At 39.0% G+C, this 22,196-nt stretch overlaps 1 protein-coding gene across 24 annotated transcripts in view; it reads left to right on the top strand.

The window, feature by feature from the left end:
- The window catches only part of SYNRG (synergin gamma), a 92,981-nt gene that overhangs the window by 36,531 nt on the left and 34,254 nt on the right, over nt 1-22,196 (top strand). For all 24 annotated transcript variants that reach the window (XR_005017734.1, XR_005017735.1, XM_036836162.1 and 21 more), the window contains 6 exons: nt 688-884; nt 1,512-1,760; nt 3,052-3,182; nt 15,325-15,443; nt 15,579-15,641; nt 20,390-21,337. Coding sequence is in view for 22 of the 24 variants with exons in the window: in XM_036836162.1 (XP_036692057.1) it covers nt 688-884; nt 1,512-1,760; nt 3,052-3,182; nt 15,325-15,443; nt 15,579-15,641; nt 20,390-21,337 (1,707 nt within the window). In the remaining 2 variants the exon portion in view is untranslated. The remainder of the gene's footprint in view (nt 1-687; nt 885-1,511; nt 1,761-3,051; nt 3,183-15,324; nt 15,444-15,578; nt 15,642-20,389; nt 21,338-22,196) is intronic.

Below are 22,196 nucleotides of genomic sequence, written 5' to 3'. Positions count from 1 at the left end.
AAATTTGAATTTCAGAGAAACAGCAAATAGTTGTTTAGTATAAATATACCCCATGCAATAATTGGCGTCCTGTATTTTATGTGGCAACCCTATCCCTAACAGCCTTTCCCACTTTGTCCTTTGGAAAGGCCATTTTATAGTGAAAAACTCCCCAACAGTCCCTTCCTTTATTCAGACACTTATTCCGCTCTCTAAAACCGTGTCTTTCTCTAAAGGCTGTGTTCCCAAAGCACCTTACCCAATGATGTTTCCTCTAATAACCTCTAATTCACTGGGACAAGAGAAAGGTGATATTAGTATAATTCTTGCTTCCCGCTGCTATTTTCAAATTAGTCCCACCATCATTACTCTACAACTTCTTTTTTAAAGTCCAAAATATCTGCTTATACCACCTCCATCTTATTGTTGTTACTATCTACTAATGAATTATAAGACTTTCTCTTACCTTTAACCCCAAATCTTTGTCTGTAGGGCCAAGCTCCAACTTCTCTTCTAAGCTGCAGACCCTAATTGTCTGCTGGATATTTGCACTTGAATATCTTTACAGCAGTTTAAACCCTTGATGTGGCTTCAGTTCTCTTAAAGCAGTTTGACTTAAGATTATTCTTGTATAAGCAGCAATGACAACAAAAAAGATGAATCACTTGTAATATGTTTACATTTGTAATCTGGTCTTTCCTTTAATAGATGTGTATAAGAAAATTTTAGAAACCACAATGACTCCGACTGGAATAGATACTGCTAAACTTTATCCCATCCTGATGTCATCCGGACTTCCCAGGGAAACTCTTGGACAGATATGGGCCTTAGCTAATCGAACCACACCTGGCAAACTTACTAAAGAAGAACTTTATACTGTTCTCGCCATGATAGCAGTAACACAGGTAGACATTGTTTCTAAGGTTAGGTCAAATGACTTTCCAATATAAACTGAAAGAATATGAATCCTTTTTTTCTACAACCTTGCAGAACTCCTTGGACATTAAAATTTAGATTATTTTCAGGATACAGTTCTTCAAAAATGTACAGTTTATATGATGTGCATACTAGCAAAATATTCCTTTGTTTAAAGACTTTAATATATTAACATTCTCTGACCTAACTGTAACCCTTCTGAACTTAAAAGTTAGTTAGTAATAGATGAAATTACTCTCTGTCCTTTGAAGTCCTTGTCTAAAATTCCTTAGATACAGATAAAGTATACTCGGTCTGGCAGCAGTTTTTCTCATATTACAAAATCATTGTAAATGATTTGATTGTAGTGAATTAACCAAACTTGTCAGAGTGAAAATGTCAGAATTGGTATGTGTTGGCCATTTCTTTGCTAAATATTAGGTTCACATTAACCTCATAACTTATTTTCTTGTGTCAAATTCCTGAGTTTTGGGAGAGTCAGAGTGGAAACATACCAGGGCTGCAGATTTTACAGTTAGGTCTCTCTTTGCCAGATTTGGGTTGTATGTGGTTTGCAATTTCCTAAAATGTTTCCATTTTCCTCCTGTTCTATGTAGAGGGGTGTTCCTGCCATGAGTCCCGATGCTTTAAATCAGTTTCCAGCGGCTCCTGTTCCAACTTTAAGTGGCTTTCCTATGACTTTGCCTACTGCTGTGAGTCAGCCAACTGGGATGCCTTCAGGCCCTGCAGGCTCCATGCCCCTCACCCTCGGACAGCCAGTCATGGGCATTAATCTTGTTGGACCAGTCGGGGGAGCTGCAGCCCAGACTTCCAGTGGCTTCATGTCAGCTTACCCTGCAAATCAGGTAAATGGAGAGGCTGTGCAAAATGGAGAGGCTGTGCCTATTCTAAGTTATCCCTGAAAATGAATCCAGGCAACTTTTTTTTTCCAGGAATGCAGAAAAGATTGCTGGATTATGATGGACACTGGACGTGAAAATTAAGCAGTATTAAAACAATACAACATTTAATTTGTCATTATTTAAAAAAAAATTTCTTAAGCCTTAAGATACTTGAATTTTGGCTAAAAGTTTATAGTTCTTTATCATATATGTCTTAAACACCAAGCTTAATAAAGCTAATTAAATCCTTAGGCTGTGTCTTTTGAGGAAGCTGCTAAACTTGAAATTAAGATGCTTCAGTTTATTTTTCACTTCTCAGATTAGCAAAAAAAGTTTTAAACATATATTCAGTGTCAGTAAAAATGTAGGGAAAAGGGTTTTTTGGTACAGCCTTTTTAGAAGGCACGTTTGGCAATAGCTATCAAAATTCTAAATGTTTGTATCTTCTGACCCAGCAGTCACTCTATTAGGAGTCTCACAGAACTTAGTAACTCAAATTAGCAAAAATATACAAGGATATTTGTTGTAGCATTGTTTGTTAGAGTAAAAAATTAGGAGTAGCTGCATATCCATCAGAAGAAGAAAGGTTAAATAAATTTTGGTTTATCTCTACAGTGGTAAACTATTAGATTATTAAAATGAATGCCGGTAGATGTTCATGTAAACTATTAGATTATTAAAATGAATGCCAGTAGATGTACATGTACTGCATGGAAAAGATGTCCATGTTCTGTAATTACATTTTTTTTTAAGTGCAGAACAATATAATATAAGCTCGTTTTTCTATAAAACAGATGAACTGTGAACAGTGCTCACTTCCTAAGCATGGGATTAGGAGTCCATGTCACGGTTTCCTTTATACATGTATGTGATGAGTTAAAACAAACTTGTATCACTTCTTTAATTTACAAACATGATTGAAATGTTTTGTAAAGATGGCAGTTTCTCAGTAATCTATTAAATGTGATTCAGCTATTTAAAAATTATATAAATTAACTGTTTAAACCAGTCTTTTACCGTTTGTACAAGAGAGCATTTAAAAATATTAGGCAGCATTCCTGCCTTAAGCACTTGAGTTGATGTTTATGTCTAAAGGGTGTTCTTCTAAAATTAGGTGTTTGTACTTAAATGGGAAGAGTTAAAAAGTAGTCTTTGAAAAAAAAAAAAAGTAGTCTTTGAGGTTGACAGTTGAAGATTTGTTATTTACCTTTTTATCATAAGACGTTTTCTATTTCAACGTCGTCTGTAAACCTAGGTGGTCAAACCAGAAGAAGATGACTTCCAGGATTTTCAAGATGCTTCCAAGTCAGGATCACTTGATGACTCATTCAGTGATTTCCAAGAGTTGCCTGCTTCTTCAAAATCAAATTCTCAGCACGGAAACAGGTAGAAAAGAGTTGAATATAGTTAACACTGTATTTAATAATTGAGAAAGAGACCATCCACAATGAGAAGCCTAAGTATAAATAAGAGAATTAGGACTCCTTACTCTCATGCTTTCTTGGTTATTCCTAGTGTATTCATACTTTCACTCTTCAAACTTCCTTCCCCTTTGTCCACCTTAAACTTCAGCTTCTACCATTTCCTCCCAGTACACACCTGCTTAACAATATTTCTTTTTGCTTGTGCTAAACCTGATTTATTACAGCTGAGTGCACCTGTGCCAGGCATGACTTCATGTTCTTATATTAGATCCAGGTCTTCAACTGCTGAAAAGCTTTTTAGGAAGGGGCACATAATTTGACATTTTGCAATATAACATACTATTGCTTTTCCACAGAAATCATCATTTAGAGATCTAAATATGATTATTTATCCATGTCGCTCTTCTGTTTGAGATCAGTGGCTTTTAGGCCTTCAGGTTTCTGTTTGTTTGTTTGCATAGACAGTTGCGTAAACATTTTTCTAATGTTTTCTAATGTTTTAACTTTTAGGTACAGTAAGTGATTCAGTATGTTGTCAACACCTTTCCATTATTTTTTTTTTAACATTTTTATTGGAGTATAATTGCTTTACAATGGTGTGTTAGTTTCTGCTTTATAACAAAGTGTATCAGTTATACATATACATATATCCCCATATCTCTTCCCTCTTGCGTCTCCCTCCCTCCCACCCTCCCTATCCCACCCTTCTAGCTGGTCACAAAACACCGAACTGATCTCCCTGTGCTATGCGACTGCTTCCCACTAGCTATCTATTTTACATTTGGTAGTGTATATATGTCCATATATACACTACCACTTTCTCACGTTGTCCCAGCTTACCCTTCCCCCTCCCTGTGTCCTCAAGTCCATTCTCTAGTACGTCTGCATCTTTATTCCCACCTTGCCCCTAGGTTCTTCATGACTTTTTTTTTTTTTTTTTTAGATTCCATATATATGCGTTAGCATACGGTATTTGTTTTTCTCTTTCTGACTTACTTCACTCTGTATGACAGACTCTAGGTCCATCCACCTCACTGCAAATAACTCAATTTTGTTTCCTTTTATAGCTGAGTAATATTCCATTGTATATATGTGCCACATCTTCTTTATCCGTTCAACTGTCGATGGACACTTAGGTTGCTTCCATGTCCTGGCTATTGTAAATAGAGCTGCAGTGAACATTGTGGTACATGACTCTTGTTGAATTATGGTTTTCTCAGGGTATATGCCCGGTAGTGGGATTGCTGGGTCGTATGGTAGTTCTATTTTTAGTTTTTTAAGGAACCTCCATACTGTTCACCATAGTGGCTATATCAATTTACATTCCCACCAACAGTGTATGAGGGTTCCCTTTTCTCCACACCCTCTCCAGCATTTATTGTTTGTAGATTTTTTGATGATGGCCATTCTGACCAATATGAGATGATATCGCATTGTAGTTTTGATTTGCATTTCTCTAATGATTAATGATGTTGAGCATCCTTTCATGTGTTTGTTGGCAATCTGTGTATCTTCTTTGGAGAAATGTCTGTTTAGGTCTTCTGCCCATTTTTGGATTGGGTTGTTTGTTTTTTGATATTGAGCTGCTTGTAAATTTTGGAGATTAATCCTTTGTCCGTTGCTTCATTTGCAGATATTCTCTCCCATTCTAAGGGTTGTCTTTTGGTCTTGTTTATGGTTTCCTTTGCTGTGCAAAAGATTTTAAGTTTCATTAGGTCCCATTTGTTTATTTTTGTTTTTATTTCCATTTCTCTAGGAGCTGGGTCAAAAAGGATCTTGCTGTGATTTATGTCATAGAGTGTTCTGCCTATGTTTTCCTCTGAGTTTGATAGTGTCTGGCCTTACATTTAGGTCTTTAATCCATTTTGAGTTTATTTTTGTGTATGGTGTTAGGGACTGTTCTAATTTCATTTTTTACATGTAGCTGTCCAGTTTTCCCAGCACCACTTATTGAAGAGGCTGTCTTTTCTCCATTGTATATTCTTGCCTCCTTTATCAAAGATAAGGTGACCATATGTGCATGGATTTATCTCTGGGCTTTCTATCCTGTTCCATTGATCTATATTTCTGTTTTTGTGCCAGTACCATACTGTCTTGATTACTGTAGCTTTGTAGTATAGTCTGAAGTCCAGGAGCCTGATTCCTCCAACTCCGTTTTTCTTTCTCAAGATTGCTTTGGCTCTTCGGGGTCTTTTGTGTTTCCATACAAATTGTGAAATTTTTTGTTCTAGTTCTGTGAAAAATGCCAGTGGTAGTTTGATAGGGATTGCATTGAATCTGTAGATTGCTTTGGGTAGTATAGTCATTTCCACAGTGTTGATTCTTCCAATCCAAGAACATGGTATATCTCTCCCATCTATTTGTATCATCTTTAATGTCTTTCATCAGTGTCTTATAATTTTCTGCATACAGGTCTTTTGTCTCCTTAGGTAGGTTTATTCCTAGGTATTTTATTCTTTTTGTTTCAGTGGTAAATGGGAGTGTTTTCTTAATTTCACTTTCAGATTTTTCATCATTAGTGTATACGAATGCAAGAGATTTCTGTGCATTAATTTTGTCTCCTGCTACTTTACCAAATTCATTGATTAGCTCTAGTAGTTTTCTTCTAGCATCTTTAGGATTCTCTATGTATAGTATCATGTCATCTGCAAACAGTGACAACTTTACTTCTTCTTTTCCTATTTGGATTCCTTCTATTTCTTTTTCTTCTCTGATTGCTGTGGCTAAAACTTCCAAAACTATGTTGAATAATAGTGGTGAGAGTGGGCAACCTTGTCTTGTTCCTGATCTTAGTGGAAATGCTTTCAGTTTTTCACCATTGAGGACGATGTTGGCTGTGGGTTTCTCATATATGGCCTTTGTTATGTTGAGGAAAGTTCCCTCTATGCCTACTTTCTGCAGGGCTTTTATCATAAATGGGTGTTGAATTTTGTTGAAAGCTTTCTCTGCATTGATTGAGATGATCATATGGTTTTTCTCCTTCAATTTGTTAATATGATGTATCACGTTGATTGATTTGCGTATATTGAAGAATCCTTGCATTCCTGGGATAAACCCCACTTGATCATGGTGTATGATCCTTTTAATGTGCTTTTGGATTCTGTTTGCTAGTATTTTGTTGAGGATTTTTGCATCTATGTTCATCAGTGATATTGGCCTGTAGTTTTCTTTCTTTGTGACCTCTTTGTCTGGTTTTGGTATCAGGGTGATGGTGGCCTCGTAGAATGAGTTTGGGAGTGTTCCTCCCTCTGCTATATTTTGGAAGAGTTTGAGAAGGATAGGTGTTAGCTCTTGTCTAAGTGTTTGATAAAATTCGCCTGTGAAGCCATCTGGTCCTGAGCTTTTGTTTGTTGGAAGATTTTTAATCACAGTTTCAATTTCAGTGCTTGTGATTGGTCTGTTCATATTTTCTATTTCTTCTTGGTTCAGTCTCGGAAGGTTGTGCATTTCTAAGAATTTGTCCATTTCTTCCAGGTTGTGCATTTTATTGGCATATAGTTGCTTGTAGTAATCTCTCATGATCCTTTGTATTTCTGCAGTGTCAGTTGTTACTTCTCCTTTTTCATTTCTAATTCTATTGATTTGAGTCTTCTCCCTTTTTTTCTTGATGAGTCTGGCTAATGGTTTATCAATTTTGTTTATCTTCTCAAAGAACCAGCTTTTAGTTTTATTGATCTTTGCTATAGTTTCCTTCATTTCTTTTTCATTTACTTCTGATCTGATCTTTATGATTTCTTTTCTTCTGCTAACTTTGGGGTTTTTTTGTTCTTCTTTCTCTAATTGCTTTAGCTGTAAGGTTAGGTTGTTTATTTGAGGTGCTTCTTGTTTCTTAAGGTAGGATTGTATTGCTATAAACTTCCCTCTTAGAAGTGCTTTTGCTGCATCCCATAGGTTTTGGGTCGTCGTGTTTTCATTTTCATTTGTTTCTAGGTATTTTTTGATTTCCTCTCTGATTTCTGCAGTGATCTCTTGGTTATTAAGTAGTGTATTGTTTAGCCTCCATGTGTTTGTATTTTTTACAGATTTTTTCCTGTAATTGATATCTAGTCTCATAGCGTTGTGGTCAGAAAAGATAATTGATACGATTTCAATTTTCTTAAATTTACCAAGGCTTGATTTGTGACCCAAGATACGATCTATCCTAGAGAATGTTCCATGAGCACTTGAGAAGAAAGTGTATTCTGTTGTTTTTGGATGGAATGTCCTATAAATATCAATTAAGTCCATGTTGTTTAATGTATCATTTAAAGCTGTGTTTCCTTATTTATTTTCATTTTGGATGATCTGTCCATTGGTGAAAGTGGCATGTTAAAGTCCCCTACTATGGTTGTGTTACTGTCAATTTCCCCTTTTATGGCTGTTAGTACTTGCCTTATGTATTGAGGTGCTCCTGTGTTGGGTGCATAAATATTTACATTGTTATATCTTCTTCTTGGATTGATCCCTTGATCATTATGTAGTGTCCTTCTTTGTCTCTTGTAATAGTCTTTGTTTTAAAGTCTATTTTGTCTGATATGAGAATTGCTACTCCAGCTTTCTTTTGATTTCCATTCTCATGGAGTATCTTTTTCCATCCCCTCACTTTCAGTCTGTATGTGTCCCTAGGTCTGAAGTGGATCTCTTGTAGACAGCATATATATGGGTCTTGTTTTTGTATCCATTCCGCCAGTCTGTGTCTTTTGGTTGGAGCATTTAATCCATTTACATTTAAGGTAATTATCAATATGTATGTTCCTATTACCATTTTCTTAATTGTTTTGGGTTTGTTATTGTAGGTCTTTTCCTTCTCTTGTGTTTCCTGCCTAGAGAAGTTCCTTTAGCATTTGTTGTAAAGGTGGTTTGGTGGTGCTGAATTCTCTTGGCTTTTGCTTGTCTGTAAAGGTTTTAATTTCTCCTTCGAATCTGAATGAGATCCTTGCTGGGTAGAGTAATCTTGGTTGTAGGTTTTTCCCTTTCATCACTTTAAATATGTCCTGCCACTCCCTTCTGGCTTGGAGAGTTTCTGCTGAAAGATCAGCTGTTAACCTTATGGGGATTCCCTTGTATGTTATTTGTTGTTTTTCCCTTGCTGCTTTTAATATTTTTTCTTTGTATTTAATTTTTGATAGTTTAATATGTGTCTTGGCGTGTTTCTCCTTGGATTTATGCTGTATGGGACTCTCTGTGCTTCCTGGACTTGATTAACTATTTCCTTTCCCATATTAGGGAAGTTTTCAGGTATAATCTCTTCAAATACTTTCTCGGTCCCTTTCTTTTTCTCTTCTTCTTCTGGGACCCCTCTAATTTGCATGTTGGTGCATTTAATATTGTCCCAGAGATCTCTGAGACTGTCCTCAATTCTTTTCATTCTTTTTTCTTTATTCTGCTCTGCAGTGGTTATTTCTACTATTTTATCTGCCAGGTCACTTATCCGTTCTTCTGCCTTAGTAATTCTGCTATTGATCCCATCTAGAGATTTTTTTTTTTTTTAATGGTATTGTGGTATGTAGGAGAATGACTTTTTTTTTTTTTAATTATTTATTTATTTTTGGCTGTGTTGGGTCTTCATTTCTGTGCAAGGGCTTTCTCCAGTTGTGGCGAGCGGGGGCCACTCTTCATTGCGGTGCGCGGGCCTCTTACTATCGCGGCCTCTCTTGTTGCAGAGCACAGGCTCCAGACACGCAGGCTCAGTAGTTGTGGCTCACGGGCCTAGTTGCTGTGCGGCATGTGGGATCTTCCCAGACCAGGGCTCAAACCCGTGTCCCTTGCATTGGCAGGCAGATTCTCAACCACTGCGCCATCAGGGAAGCCCTAGAGTATTTTTAATTTCATTTATTGTGTTGTTCATGATTGTTTGTTTGCTCTTTAGTTCTTCTAGGTCCTTGTTAAATGTTTCTTGTATTTTCTCCATTCTATTTCCAAGATTTTGGATCATCTTTACTATCATTCTGAATTCTTTTTCAGGTAGACTGCCTATTTCCTCTTTATTTCTTAGGTCTGGTGGGTTTTTACCTTGCTCCTTCATCTGCTGCGTGTTTCTTTGTCTTCTCATTTTGCTTAACTTACTGTGTTTGGGGTCTCCTTTTCGCAGGCTGCAGGTTCGTAGTTCGCATTGTTTTTGGTGTCTGCCCCCCAGTGGCTAAGGTTGTTTCAGTGGGTTGTGTAGGCTTCCTGGTGGAGGGGACTAGTGCCTGTGTTCTGGTGGATGAGGCTGGATCTTGTCTTTCTGGTGGGCAGGTCCACGTCTGGTGGTGTGTTTTGGGGTATCTGTGACCTTATTATGATTTTAGGCAGCCTCTCTGCCAATGGATGGGGTTGTGTTCCTGTCTTGCTAGTTGTTTGGCGTAGGGTGTCCAGCACTGTAGCTTGCTAGTTGTTGAGTGGAGCTGGGTCTTGGCGTTGAGATGGAAATCTCTGGGAGATTTTCGCCGTTTGATATTACGTGGAGCTGGGAGGTCTCTTGTGGACCAATGTCCTGAACTTGGCTCTCCCACCTCAGAGGCACAGCCCTGACACCTGGCTGGAGCACCAAGAGCCTGTCATCCACATGGCTCAGAATAAAAGGGAGAAAAAAAGAAAGAAAGAAAAAGATAAAATAAAGTTATTAAAATAAAAAAAAATTATTATTAAAAATATTTTTTTAAGTAATTAAAAAAGAAAGAAAGAACAACCAAACCAAAAAACAAACCCACCAATGATAACAAGCACTGAAAACTATACTAAAAAAAAAAACAAAAAAACCGGACAGACAGAACCCTAGGACAAATGGTAAAAGCAAAGCTATACAGACAAAATCACACACAGAAGCATACGCATACACACTGACAAAAAGAGAAAAAGGGAAAAAAATATATATATCGTTGCTCCCAAAGTCCACCTCTGCAATTTGGGATGATTCCTTGTCTATTCAGGTATTCCACAGATGCAGGGTACATCAAGTTGATTGTGGAGATTTAATCCGCTGCTCCTGAGGCTGCTGGGAGATATTTCCCTTCCTCTTCTTTGTTCTTCGCACAGCTCCTGGGGTTCAGCTTTGGATTTGGCCCCGCCTCTGCATGTAGGTCGCCTGAGGGCGTCTGTTCTTCGCTCAGACAGGACGGGTTTAAAGGAGCAGCTGATTCGGGGACTCTGGCTCACTCAGGCTGGGGGGAGGGAGGGGTACAGAATGCAGGGCGAGCCTGCGGTGGCAGAGGCCAGCGTGATGTTGCACCAGCCTGAGGCGCACTGTGTTCTCCTGGAGAAGTTGTCCCTGGATCACGGGACCCTGGCAGTGGCGGGCTGCACAGGCTCCCGGGAGGGGAAGTGTGGAGAGTGACCTGTGCTCGCACACAGGCTTCTTGGTGGCGGCAGCAGCAGCGTTAGCATCTCATGCCCATCTCTGGGGTCTGCACTGATAGCCGCGGCTCACGCCCGTCTCTGGAGCTCATTTAGGTGGTGCTCTGAATCCCCTCTCCTTGCACACCCCAAATCAGTGGTCTCTTGCCTCTTCGGCAGCTGCAGACCTTTTCCCGGACTCCCTCCCGGCTAGCTGTGGTGCACTAACCCCTTCAGGCTGTGTTCACGCCGCCAACCCCAGGCCTCTCCCTGCGATCCCACCGAAGCCAGAGCCTCAGCTCCCAGCCCCGCCCGCCCCAGCGGGTGAGCAGACAAGCCTCTCGGGCTGGTGAGTGCTGGTCGGCACCGATCCTCTGTGCGGGAATCTCTCCACTTTGCCCTCCGCACCCCTGTGGCTGCGCTCTCCTCCGTGGCTCTGAAGCTTCCCCCCTCCGCCACCCCCCTTCTCCACCAGTGAAGGGGCTTCCTAGTGTGTGGAAACCTTTCCTCCTTCACAGCTCCCTCCCACTGGTGCAGGTCCTGTCTGTATTCTTTTGTCTCTGTTTTTTCTTCTTTCTTTTGCCCTACCCAGGTACGTGGGGAGTTTCTTGCCTTTTGGGAGGTCTGAGGTCTTCTGCCAGCGTTCAGTAGGTGTTCTGTAGGGGTTGTTCCACGTGTAGATGTATTTCTGATGTATTTGTGGGGTGTGGGGAGGAAGGTGATCTCCACATCTTACTCTTCCGCCATCTTGAAGCTCCTGTCTCCATCATTTTTTAAAAGTACTTAGTAGATACTTCTTCCACCGAGTAGAGCACATGAGGCTTTGAGTAGGCAATGTGAATGTCTTTGGTTGTTTTTGGAACTTGTTTTTGTCAGGGTACATATTCCATTTCTCTTATGTTCCTATTTGTGCAGTTTCATTCATCTTTTCTATTTTAACCAATTGATTATTTCTTAGTCAACACTTCCTGCAGACACTGTAAGAAAAACTAAGGGATAGGCATTATAGAGAATTAGAAATTAGGGAAAGAATTATTCTCCTGATTTTAAGAATACATCAGACACTTGTAAATGACACATAGAAGAAACATACGTGGGGTGTGACTGTAAAGTACTGGGAGTTCCAAGCCCGCTATACTAGCACACACACGTATTAACCTGATAGACACATAACACTTCTTTCTCAGGTCTCTTCCTCTGCACAAATTGATATGTTCTACTGCTATCTAGAACATATCTGAATGACCCAAGGCATCTCAAATTACCTCCATAAAATGATTCATTGTTTTCCTGCTCAAAGCTAAATAAAAATTTGTTAGATCACCATATCCAGTCACCTAATCAGAAACATGCTGTTTTTGTCTCCCTTCTCTCTCCTTTACCGCCATTAACTCTGTCAGATCTGCTTGGCGTGGGAAAAGGCCGTGTGTGATCTGGCTCCTGCCAACCCTCTTGACTGTTGCCGTTTCTCCACAGCTTACCTCCAGCCACACGTAAACCACCAAACTGACCATGCTCTTTCAAGCTTCTGGCCTTTTCCATTCTGTTTTCTTCAATCTGAAATTCTCTCTATAGTTAATTCTAGTTCCATGTCGAAAATCGGTTCATTATAGGAAGTATTTACTAACTCCACTCCATCAGTCCCCACCTCTAAGATGAGTTAAGGGCTTCTCCTTCTCTACTGCCATGGTAGCCTGTGAATATCTGTGTCGTAATTGCCATTACTGGTTTACCTGACTGTTCCCCTCACTAGGCTGTAAGTACCTGAAGACAGTATTTCATGTCTCTGTATGTAATACTTAGCCTGTGATATGTAATTAATAAAGGTTTGTTGGATGAATATATTGTAGTATGAAGGTTACAAACCGAATTTAACAAATTGATGGTTCATTCCTCAGGGAGAAAACTTTCAGCAGATGAAATTAAAATTTGGGCATAGAAAGTTTTAAGATGGTGGCCAGACCTGAGATATATGGGGTATTAGCAATTTTGTGTGGCATTATCTCCACACAGTAGTTTACTTTCATATACAGCCATACTTTGCAGATTTTTCTTCTTCAGTTCTGGCTTGACTACTTCTGTGCTTTCCTTGCATGAAAACATTTCGTTCATGTCTAAGAATCCATACTCATTGTTTCTTTATTCATTCAGAAACATTTACATAGCATCTCCTGTGTGCCAGACATTGGGGTAGGCACTAGAAGTACAGAAGCAAAAAGCACAGTTTCTGCTCTAAAGATAGTTAGTTTTATCTGGATATTTATATTATCTAATAAAACTCTCTTAGAATTGCTCCTTCAGTGGTGTGTTTGTGTGTTCATGTATAATGAATTCCCTAGTTTATGATGATCTGTATTCCATATTGTGAGTTATTTTAAAAGGATATTTGTTAAATCATGATATAAATAGGTAAGACCACGTTGAGCAGTATTTTTAAGCAAAAATGGACATTATTTGTTCGAGAAGATGAAAAGGCAAGTAAGGTGTTAAAATAGGCTGGAGCGGAGAGTATTGTTAGTCTGAAAAAATGACACTAGTTAAGGGCAGGCACCAGTTATGGGATGCCTTATGATTTGTGACATAATCTGTAAAGCATTTTAGAAATAAGTGGCATGGTGAAAGTGATTTTTGCTACTAGGTATGGGATAAATGCAGCTTCCAACAGGTAATCCTGTTGTGAGGTTATGAGAGTTACCCTGGGTTTAGAGTTACAGATACCAAAAAGTATGTATCTGAGAAATTGGTTGGACTCGGTGTTGAACTGAATGTCAAAGTCAAAGGAGGAATAGCACTTGAGCTGGCATGAAAGGGCATCTGGAAGGGAGCAACATCATTCATTTATCCATTCGGAAAATACCTCCCGTGTGCTGGGCACTGGGGAGCCTCGTATGATAAACAAAGCGGTCATGGGGCGCTGGCGATAGAATAGTTCAAAAAGGATTAAGGCGTAGGAGTTTTGAGTTGGTTTATTTTCTTTGCTTTTTAAATGGGTGTATTTAGCAGGTTGAGCAACTAAGTCAAGTCACCTACCACAGCTACGTGAAGTAACTGTAAAACACAAATGATACACTAGAGAAAAAGCAAAGCACTTTTTTGTGGCCAAATTCTCTAAAGTCTCATCTTTCAATAGAATGCAGGTTCTTAAATTTTAAAGCAGTATGCCTCTCTCACTGAGTACCTTTCGTTAGTATTAAACAGTAGAAATAACCATTTGCATGTTTGGAACAGATATATATAACTGGCATAAAACTTTCATGGTGATTACGGGTTTTTTTAATTTAATAAAAACTTTAAGGAAAGAACTGGAATGAATTTTTCCTTTGTAATATGCATAAAATTATAGTCTGAGTCATAGCATTTTTTGAATGGAATTTTATTTTGTTGACTTCACTCAGCAGTACTACATTACTCTGAAGATCCTCTGGTTTTTTCCCAATTCTGAAAATAATTTTTAAATTAATAACATTCAAATAAATGTCATATTTAGTAGAAGATTTTACCATGGACGTTAAAGGGCTATAGCTAACGTTGGCGATCATGAAAAAACAAATAGATCATTCAACTTTGTGGTTTTTTCCTAAGACATTAATTACCTTTATTCCTATATAACATTCTGTTCAGTGTGTTATAGTTTAATTACTTATGGAACTTTTAGAAATCCACCTATACTGTATAAACAGTGACCTATTTGTCCAGATCAAATATGTAGCAGCTGTTTGGTATTGGTGTGAAATTATAACATTTGATAGCACTAAGTCCTCCAGGCACTGCAGATGCCCATTAGCATGCATGTGCAAGAGCAGGGTTTTTACCTTGCTTGTAGGCCACTGATAAGAAGATTTAAATAACTGTAGAAAATTTTTGCTCCAGGGCAAAGAACTCAATGGAAATCCATTTATATAACTTGTGTGTATGGTATTGAATGACACAAACTAGTAGTGGAATGTAGTCATTCATATGTAAAGGTGGTTCTTCCAGGGAGCTGCCTGGGTCTGATAAGGGAAAAAAAAAAAAAAGGCAGTGCTTTTATAGTCTGTGTTTAAGCCGCCCAAGAATTACCCACACAGATACTACTCATTACACTATTTTTCCATCCAGCAGGGAAATGTGACCACAGGCAAAAGTATCTTTATCTAATTTTGAAGTGATTGTTGTTTTGCTGCAAAGATAGCTTCTGGAACTGCTGATGTGATCCTTGTAAAAATGCAAATTATATTAACTCTACTCCTGCTTATCAGATGTGGGAACTTCTGCCAGTAAGCAATGCAGTGTGATCAAAAGAAGGACAATTTACATCTTGGCTTGAACAGCATTTCATAAATAGATTTTTATCTTAACTATTCCACCTCTGCATTCTGAACCCATTTTAGAGAATAATTTATATTAAGGTTAACATAATTTACTTTAAAATATTGGGTATACGTACTTGGAGCAGTTCACTTTCACAGTTTTATGGACCTAAATTTAAAATTACAGGACGTCATCATTCTGTAATAATCTATTTCTAATGCCATTCCAGTGATTCTTATGGCTTAAAGATGATTAGATGGTCAGCGTGGATCTGACTCCTCTTCACATAATCAAGAAAAGAATTATTGCTTGAGTGTTGTTTCAATATATTTTTTTTCAAGGAAAAGGATGTGTTTTTTTTGTCATTTGTGGTGTACATGTATAGTTTCTAACTTTTAAAGCATGGAGCCATGAGTTTTAACTAGGTATCTGTGTGCCATTTTAATTCTAAGTTCTTCCTTGATGACAAAGTAAGGAGACAATGTTCTAGTCATTAAGAAGTATTTCTTTTTCCCTTTTAGTGCCCCTTCTTTGTTGATGCCACTTCCTGGAACTAAAGGATCAGCTTCAGTGGATAAATATGCTGTGTTTAAAGGAATTGCAGCTGACAAGTCCTCTGAAAATACTGTTCCATTTGGAGGTAAAAACAGTTCATAAATTCATGAACCTATGAATGTAAATTTTTGTCTTTAGTGGTGACCTTTTATGGTGAATGTCCTTGAGCTGTGATCTTAAGGTTCCTAACCTTAATTGGGCTTCTGTCTTTTCATCATAGAGCCTGGTGATAAATATAGTGCTTTCAGAGAACTTGAACAGACAGCAGAGAGTAAATCTTCAGGTAAGTTTTTGTTTCCTTAAATGGATAAATTATTTCAATTTTTAATAAGAGATTTTTATGGTTCTTTCAGTAGCATCCCAAACATTCTTTTATTTTACTGTGTGTGGTGGTTTTTGTTTCGTTTTGTAGCTCTGGAAATTACAAGAAAGAAAAATGTGGTTCAGTTATTAGATAATAAAATAACAGATAATTTAGAAAAACTATTTTCTAAAATTTAGGGCAAACCCCACATCAATGCAATTTCCTTTGAAGATAGTGCATTCCCTTTCATTGGAAGCCTTCAAGCCAAGTTAGACTCCTGTGACCACTTTCGGTTATTTTAACGCTCAAAACAAGACTTGAGCTATTGGCAGTGCAGCAATCTGTGGACTGCGCGCAAGGCAGCAACCAGTCTTCTACGTCTCAAGATTTTCAAAATTGGCTGTAATTTAATGAGAAGAAGTGAGAGGGCTTGTGTGCCTGTGTGGTTCCTATCTCTGATAGAAGGGCTTAAATAGAGTAGAAAGGAATGTAGAATGATAATTTGAGAGCCATATATGTAAAGTCATATTTGTGGCTAAATCCTACTAGAAACCTGATGTGTAGGATTTAGATAATCCATAGGTCAAATGATGTCCTTCAAAGCTTAACCGCGCATGCTGTGAAATTTGTATCCTCTACTGAGGAGTTCTTCCTGGGAACAGTACCACACTCTACCTCTCTGTATTGGACAATCAAATTTGGAACATCTTTCCACAGTCATTTGTTCTAACCCTTTTCTCCGAGCAATGGGGAGGGCGTGGGGAGGTGGGGGGAAATTACAGGAAAGGTAAGGTGTATGTGTGAAAGTTAAAGTAGAAAGTGTACTGCTTAAATATCTCTAGAAATATTCAATCTTTTACAGCTCTTAGGTTCTAGAAATGTTTCCTTGTGTTTCATTCAAGCCTTTAGGATGTAATAACTTTCTTCCTCAGTGCCTGTATTAGGTACTAGGAGTACAAAAATAAACCCCAGAGGAACTTCTGGTTTGTTAATTTGGCATTTACTCCTAGCAATGCTTTTATCAACTCTTGGGCCAAGGCAAGTTTGGAGTAAAGAGCATGGTTTAATATCAGGGTTCTTTATATACTCTGGTATTAGTGATCGTATGATATGTATGTTATTCCTGGGAAACACCATGGTGCCACCAAAATGTAAGCAGCACATCTTAGCCCTGCTTTTGCAGTACTTTACGAACAGAATCCCAGATGGTTGTTGCCATTGTTGTGTGCTTGCTTTCATTCCTGTCTTACCTTTACGGCTTTCCAGGGAGAGATGCCAACTTTGTTCATTTTAGGAGAATATATTTTTTTCTACTCTCATTGAAAATACAGGGCTTCCCTGGTGGCACAGTGGTTAAGAATCCGCCTGCCAATGCAGGGGACACGGGTTCGAGCCCTGGTCTGGGAAGATCCCACATGCCGCAGAGCAACTAAGCCCATGCACCACAACTACTGAGCCTGTGAGCCACAACTACTGAGGCTGCATGCCACAACTACTGAAGCCCACATGCCTAGAGCCCATGCTCCACAACAAGAGAAGCCACCGCAGTGAGAAGCCCGCGCACCACTACGAAGAGTAGCCCCCGCTCGCCGCAACTAGAGAAAGCCCGCGCAGCAACGAAGACCCAACGCAGCCAAAAATAAATAAATTAATTAATTAATTAATTTTAAAACTTAAAAAAAAAAAAAGTGGACTGAAAAGCTACCCATGAAGTCATATGCTTAATGTACCTCCTGATAAGCAAGCTTCCAGTGTCTGCAACTAATTTATTTGCCCAAAAAGCCCCTGTGTTTTTGAACATGTAAACCCACCCATTTTTATTTCTTTTTAACCCTTTCACCCAGCTTACATTTCTAATGGAAACGTTTACAATTCATCAGTAAGTTTAGTTTGCTGTGGTGATTTCCTTTACAAGATAACCAAGCAAAACTTGTCAGTTTCACAGACATTTTAAAGCAGCACATCAAAAATTTAGGCTGTGACAAAATTGGCTGCTTATTACCTTTTTATTTACACAAATAATACAAATATTATCAGTGATGTACTTGCCTAAAATTCTAGGGCGATTTTTAAAGTTTTACATCTGCTTCTCCTGTCAATTTGTGAAATTGACTTTAGTTTTATTAGTGGTATGTATAAAAACATAAAATACAGAAATTCTGAATGCTGTTCTTCTCTTTCTAAAATTTCCCTAATATTAAATAGATTTCTCTGCGTTGATAAATTATGCTGGTGAATTTGTTAAGTAGCTCAAATTAGGGGGAAAATAAGCTTCCATTATTTTCCATGCTTTTTTCTTTCTTTTTTTTTTTGTAGATTTATTTTTAATTTTATTTATTTTTGGCTGTGTTGGGTCTTCATTGCTTCAGGCGGGCTTTATCTAGTTCCGGCGAGCGGGAGCTACTCGTTGCCGTGCACTGACTTCTCATTGTGGTGGCTTCTCTTGTTGCAGAGCATGGGCTCTAGGCATGCAGGCTCAGTAGTTGTGGTTCGCGACCTCTAGAGCGCAGGCTCAGTAGTTGTGGTACACGGGCCCAGTTGCTCTGCGGCATCTTCCCAGACCAGGGCTCAAACCTGTGTCCCCTGCACTGACAGGCAGATTCTTAACCACTGTGCCACCAAGGAAGCCCCCATGCTTTTTTCTTATGATGTATCAAAGTATATATCATGTTATAAGCACAATATATTTAAAGCCTGTATTATTTTAGTGACAATTTGCAGAATTATATTTTGGTTTTACACACATTTTTATAGTTCATATGCTTCTGTATCTCATTTTTAGGGAAAAATAGAATTTTTAAAAATGGATGAAGAAATTAAAGCTTGTGTTTTAATTTATAACTCTCCAGAAATGGCATTCATATTTTTAAATAATAAGTGATGTTAGTATAGCTATATTTATATTTGGTTTATCTCTGGTTTTCATTATCTGGTATAACCTAGTGGATTTTATGGAAGACCTTCAGGCACTATTCGAAAACTGAGATCATCTGTGTCCTAACCTCATGCCTATGAGTGATAACATTATTGTGATAATAAAGAAGAGAAACCCTGTTAAGAACCATGGGCCCAGATTTTTATCAGTATCTTAACTGTGTCTATTTAATTATTTATGAGAAATACCTTAGTACCTATTTTCTCTAACTAAAAAAATAATTTAAAAAATGCTGCCAGTAACCCCATCCTCAGAGTAGCACAATATAAACTAAAGTTTAAATCCGACCCTCAAAAATTTTTTTTTAATTTATTATTTATTTATTTATTTATTTTTGGCTGTGTTGGGTCTTCATTGCTGTGCGTGGGTTTTCTCTAGTTGCGGCGAGCAGGGGCTACTCTTTGTTGCGGTGCGCGGGCTTCTCATTGCGGTGGCTTCTGTTGTTGCGGAGCATGGGCTCTAGGTGTGCGGGCTTCAGTAGTTGTGGCGCACGGGCTTAGTTGCTCCACGGCATGTGGGATCTTCCTGGACCAGGGCTCGAACCTGTGTCCCTGCATTAGCAGGCGGATTCTTAACCACTGCAACACCAGGGAAGTCCCCTCAAAATTTTTAATAATGGAATTGGTATTCAAATCCCTTTGAATTGTAATAAATAAGAATAAGTGCTGATTGGTACAGTGAGATTGCTGATTTCAAGAAGAGCCCAACTACTCATGGATTTTTTTTGTAAGATTCAGCTTATTTGTTGGAAAGTGTGGAGGGAACTACTTTATAATGTGCCCTTAGCAAGAATGCGTTGCAAATAAGCAGATGCCTTTTCAGAATTTTTCATCAAATCCCTTCAAGTTAATGCCTCAATATACTTGAGCAAAACCACATAGTATCTAACCATAAGCTTAAGTGCCTAGTTGAGCAGAGTCTTGTACATCCTAAATATTAGATGCAGCATTTTTCATAATACTTCATTGGTTACCTGTGATATTTTTTTTCTGATTGATCACCATGTAACACATTTTATCTTTAAAGGGCCACTATGTATTTTAATATGCCTCTCTTCAGGAACCTCCAGCGCCTATTTCCTTTTTTTTTTTTTAATTTATTTATTTAATTTATTTATTTTTGGCTGCGTTGGGTCTTCGTTGCTGAGCACAGGCTTTCCCTAGTTGCGGCGAGCGGGGGCTACTCTTCGTTGCGGTGCAAGTGCTTCTCATTGTGGTGGCTTCTCTTTGTTGCAGAGCACAGGCTGTAGGTGCGCGGGCTCCAGTAGTTGTGGCGTGCGGGCCCAGTAGTTGTGGCTCATGGGCTTAGAGCGCAGGCTCAGTAGTTGTGGCAAACGGGCTTAGTTGCTCCCCAGCATGTGGGATCTTCCCGGACCAGGACTCGAACCCGTGTCCCCTGCACTGGCAGGCGGATTCTCAACCACTGTCCGGCGCCTATTTCTTATTCTCCTGTATGCTTGGCTGGCTAGAAAGAGTGAGAAAACATCCTTAGAGCAATGCTTTTGGACAACTGAAGGCTCTGGCACAGACATATCATGTCACATATCATATCACACTGAAATGAGCAAATGAAAATTGTGTGATACATGTGCTCAGTTTGATTTTTATTTATTTCCCTATCACTAGCCTTCAGTGTGGAAACAAAAGGGATATTTGGTAGGGATATTATTAAACTATGGTTAAATAACGTGAAGCCAGTGAGGGAAAAGTCTGTAATATGCTTGTACTTTAATATGGATCATGGGATTTTCAGCTCAGCATTCTTTTTTATTTGGTTGTGTTTTTTGTTTCAGGAGAAAACTTTGCAGAATTCAGATCTGCGGGAAATGATGATGGTTTCACCGATTTTAAAACCGCCGATAGTATCTCACCACTAGAGCCACCAGCAAAAGACAAACCTTTTCCGGCAGCCTTCCCCTCAGGAGCTATCCAACAGAAACCACAAACACAAGTGAAAAATCCTCTGAACTTAGCAGACCTAGATATGTTTTCCTCAGTTACTTGCAGCAGCGAGAAACCATTGTCCTTTTCAGCTGCATTTAGTGCATCAAAATCTGTTTCCTCACGACCCCAGCTAGCGGGGTCTGCGGCACCCATGACGACACTGGCGTCAACTAAAACTTCTAGTTTGGCTGATGATTTTGGAGAATTCAACCTTTTTGGGGAATATTCTAGTCCAGCATCTGTTGGGGAGCAGGATGACTTTGCAGATTTTATGGCTTTCAGTAATAGTTCTATTTCATCTGAGCAAAAGGCAGATGACAAATATGAGGCCCTTAAAGAGGAAAGTAGTCCTGTTCCTCTAAGCAGCAGCGCGAGCAGCACAGTGAAGAACGGACAGAGCTCTGCCGCTGCATCTACCAAATACGATGTCTTCAAACAACTCTCTCTGGAAGGATCGGGACTAGGTGTTGAAGAGCTGAAAGATAACACTTCCTCGGGAAAGAGTGATGATGATTTTGCTGACTTCCACTCCAGTAAATTTTCTTCCATGAACTCGGACAGATCCCTGGGAGAGAAAGCAGCGGCTTTCAGACACACCAAAGAAGACTCTGCTTCGGTGAAGTCCTTGGATCTCCCTTCCATTGGTGGCAGCAGTGTTGGCAAGGAGGACTCTGAAGATGCACTCTCTGTTCAGTTTGACATGAAACTGGCTGACGTGGGAGGAGATCTTAAGCATGGCATGTCTGATAGCTCTTTGGATTTACCCACAGTTAGTGGCCAGCATCCTCCTGCTGCAGGTGAGGAATTGGTGAGATTGCTCTGGTGATGGTGATGTAGATTTCAAAGATGGTTCTGTGGGTGTTGATTTACAGAAGAGGAAGGCTCTGGCTCTTAACCCTTATGAATGTCTAATAATTAACCTCTTCATTGCCAGTCCCCTTAAAGCAGTGTTGAATTGGATTCTATGGATGCTTGGATATGTGGATACCATGAATACAATGAAACTTAGATTGGATAACTAAAATATTTTTGCGTTTGAAATCTAACACCAACTTGGTGTCTGAGGCACATCAAAATCCACTGCTGAATGAGCCACACATTGCCAGAAATTTTATAAGACTTTTGCAGTGTCAGTAACGTTCCTCCATTTCTGTGAGTGAAGTCAATGTTTCCTTCTCCTTTTTTCTTCTCTTGGGTATATTTGGCAGCTGCCCATAGAGTATTCTGTTTGGTTTATAGAAACCGACTCTTGTTGGGCCAAGGAAGTAAAAATGTCTAGCCAGTTGTACTGCAGTTTTGCCACATCCCTACAAGAGAAGAAGAGGGCAAGAGCTTGTATCTGGATGCCCTGTGTGCCAGGGTCTGGCAAGGAGGAGGGCAGGAGTTGTTAGTGGAATTGAGGTACGGTTTTCAGTGTTAACGCTATTACTGGAAGTAGTAAATTGTAACACAACTGTAGACGGTAGATAGGGTAACTACTAACTTTCTCGTAAAATATTTGAAAACATCTTAGAAGAGAGCCCTCTTTAAATTCCATATGGATTTACGTGTAGTAGTTGATTCTCTAGTCCAACTTCCTGTCAGAAAAACTAGATTCCCAAGTGTCCTAGTTTTTATTTTGTTTTGTTCTTTGATATGTATATAGAAAGATAAACC

Source organism: Balaenoptera musculus, chromosome 20 (genome assembly GCF_009873245.2).
Source record: "Balaenoptera musculus isolate JJ_BM4_2016_0621 chromosome 20, mBalMus1.pri.v3, whole genome shotgun sequence".
In the NCBI taxonomy this organism is placed as follows: Eukaryota; Metazoa; Chordata; class Mammalia; order Artiodactyla; family Balaenopteridae; genus Balaenoptera; species Balaenoptera musculus.
This window is presented reverse-complemented; position numbering and strand designations above follow the sequence as displayed.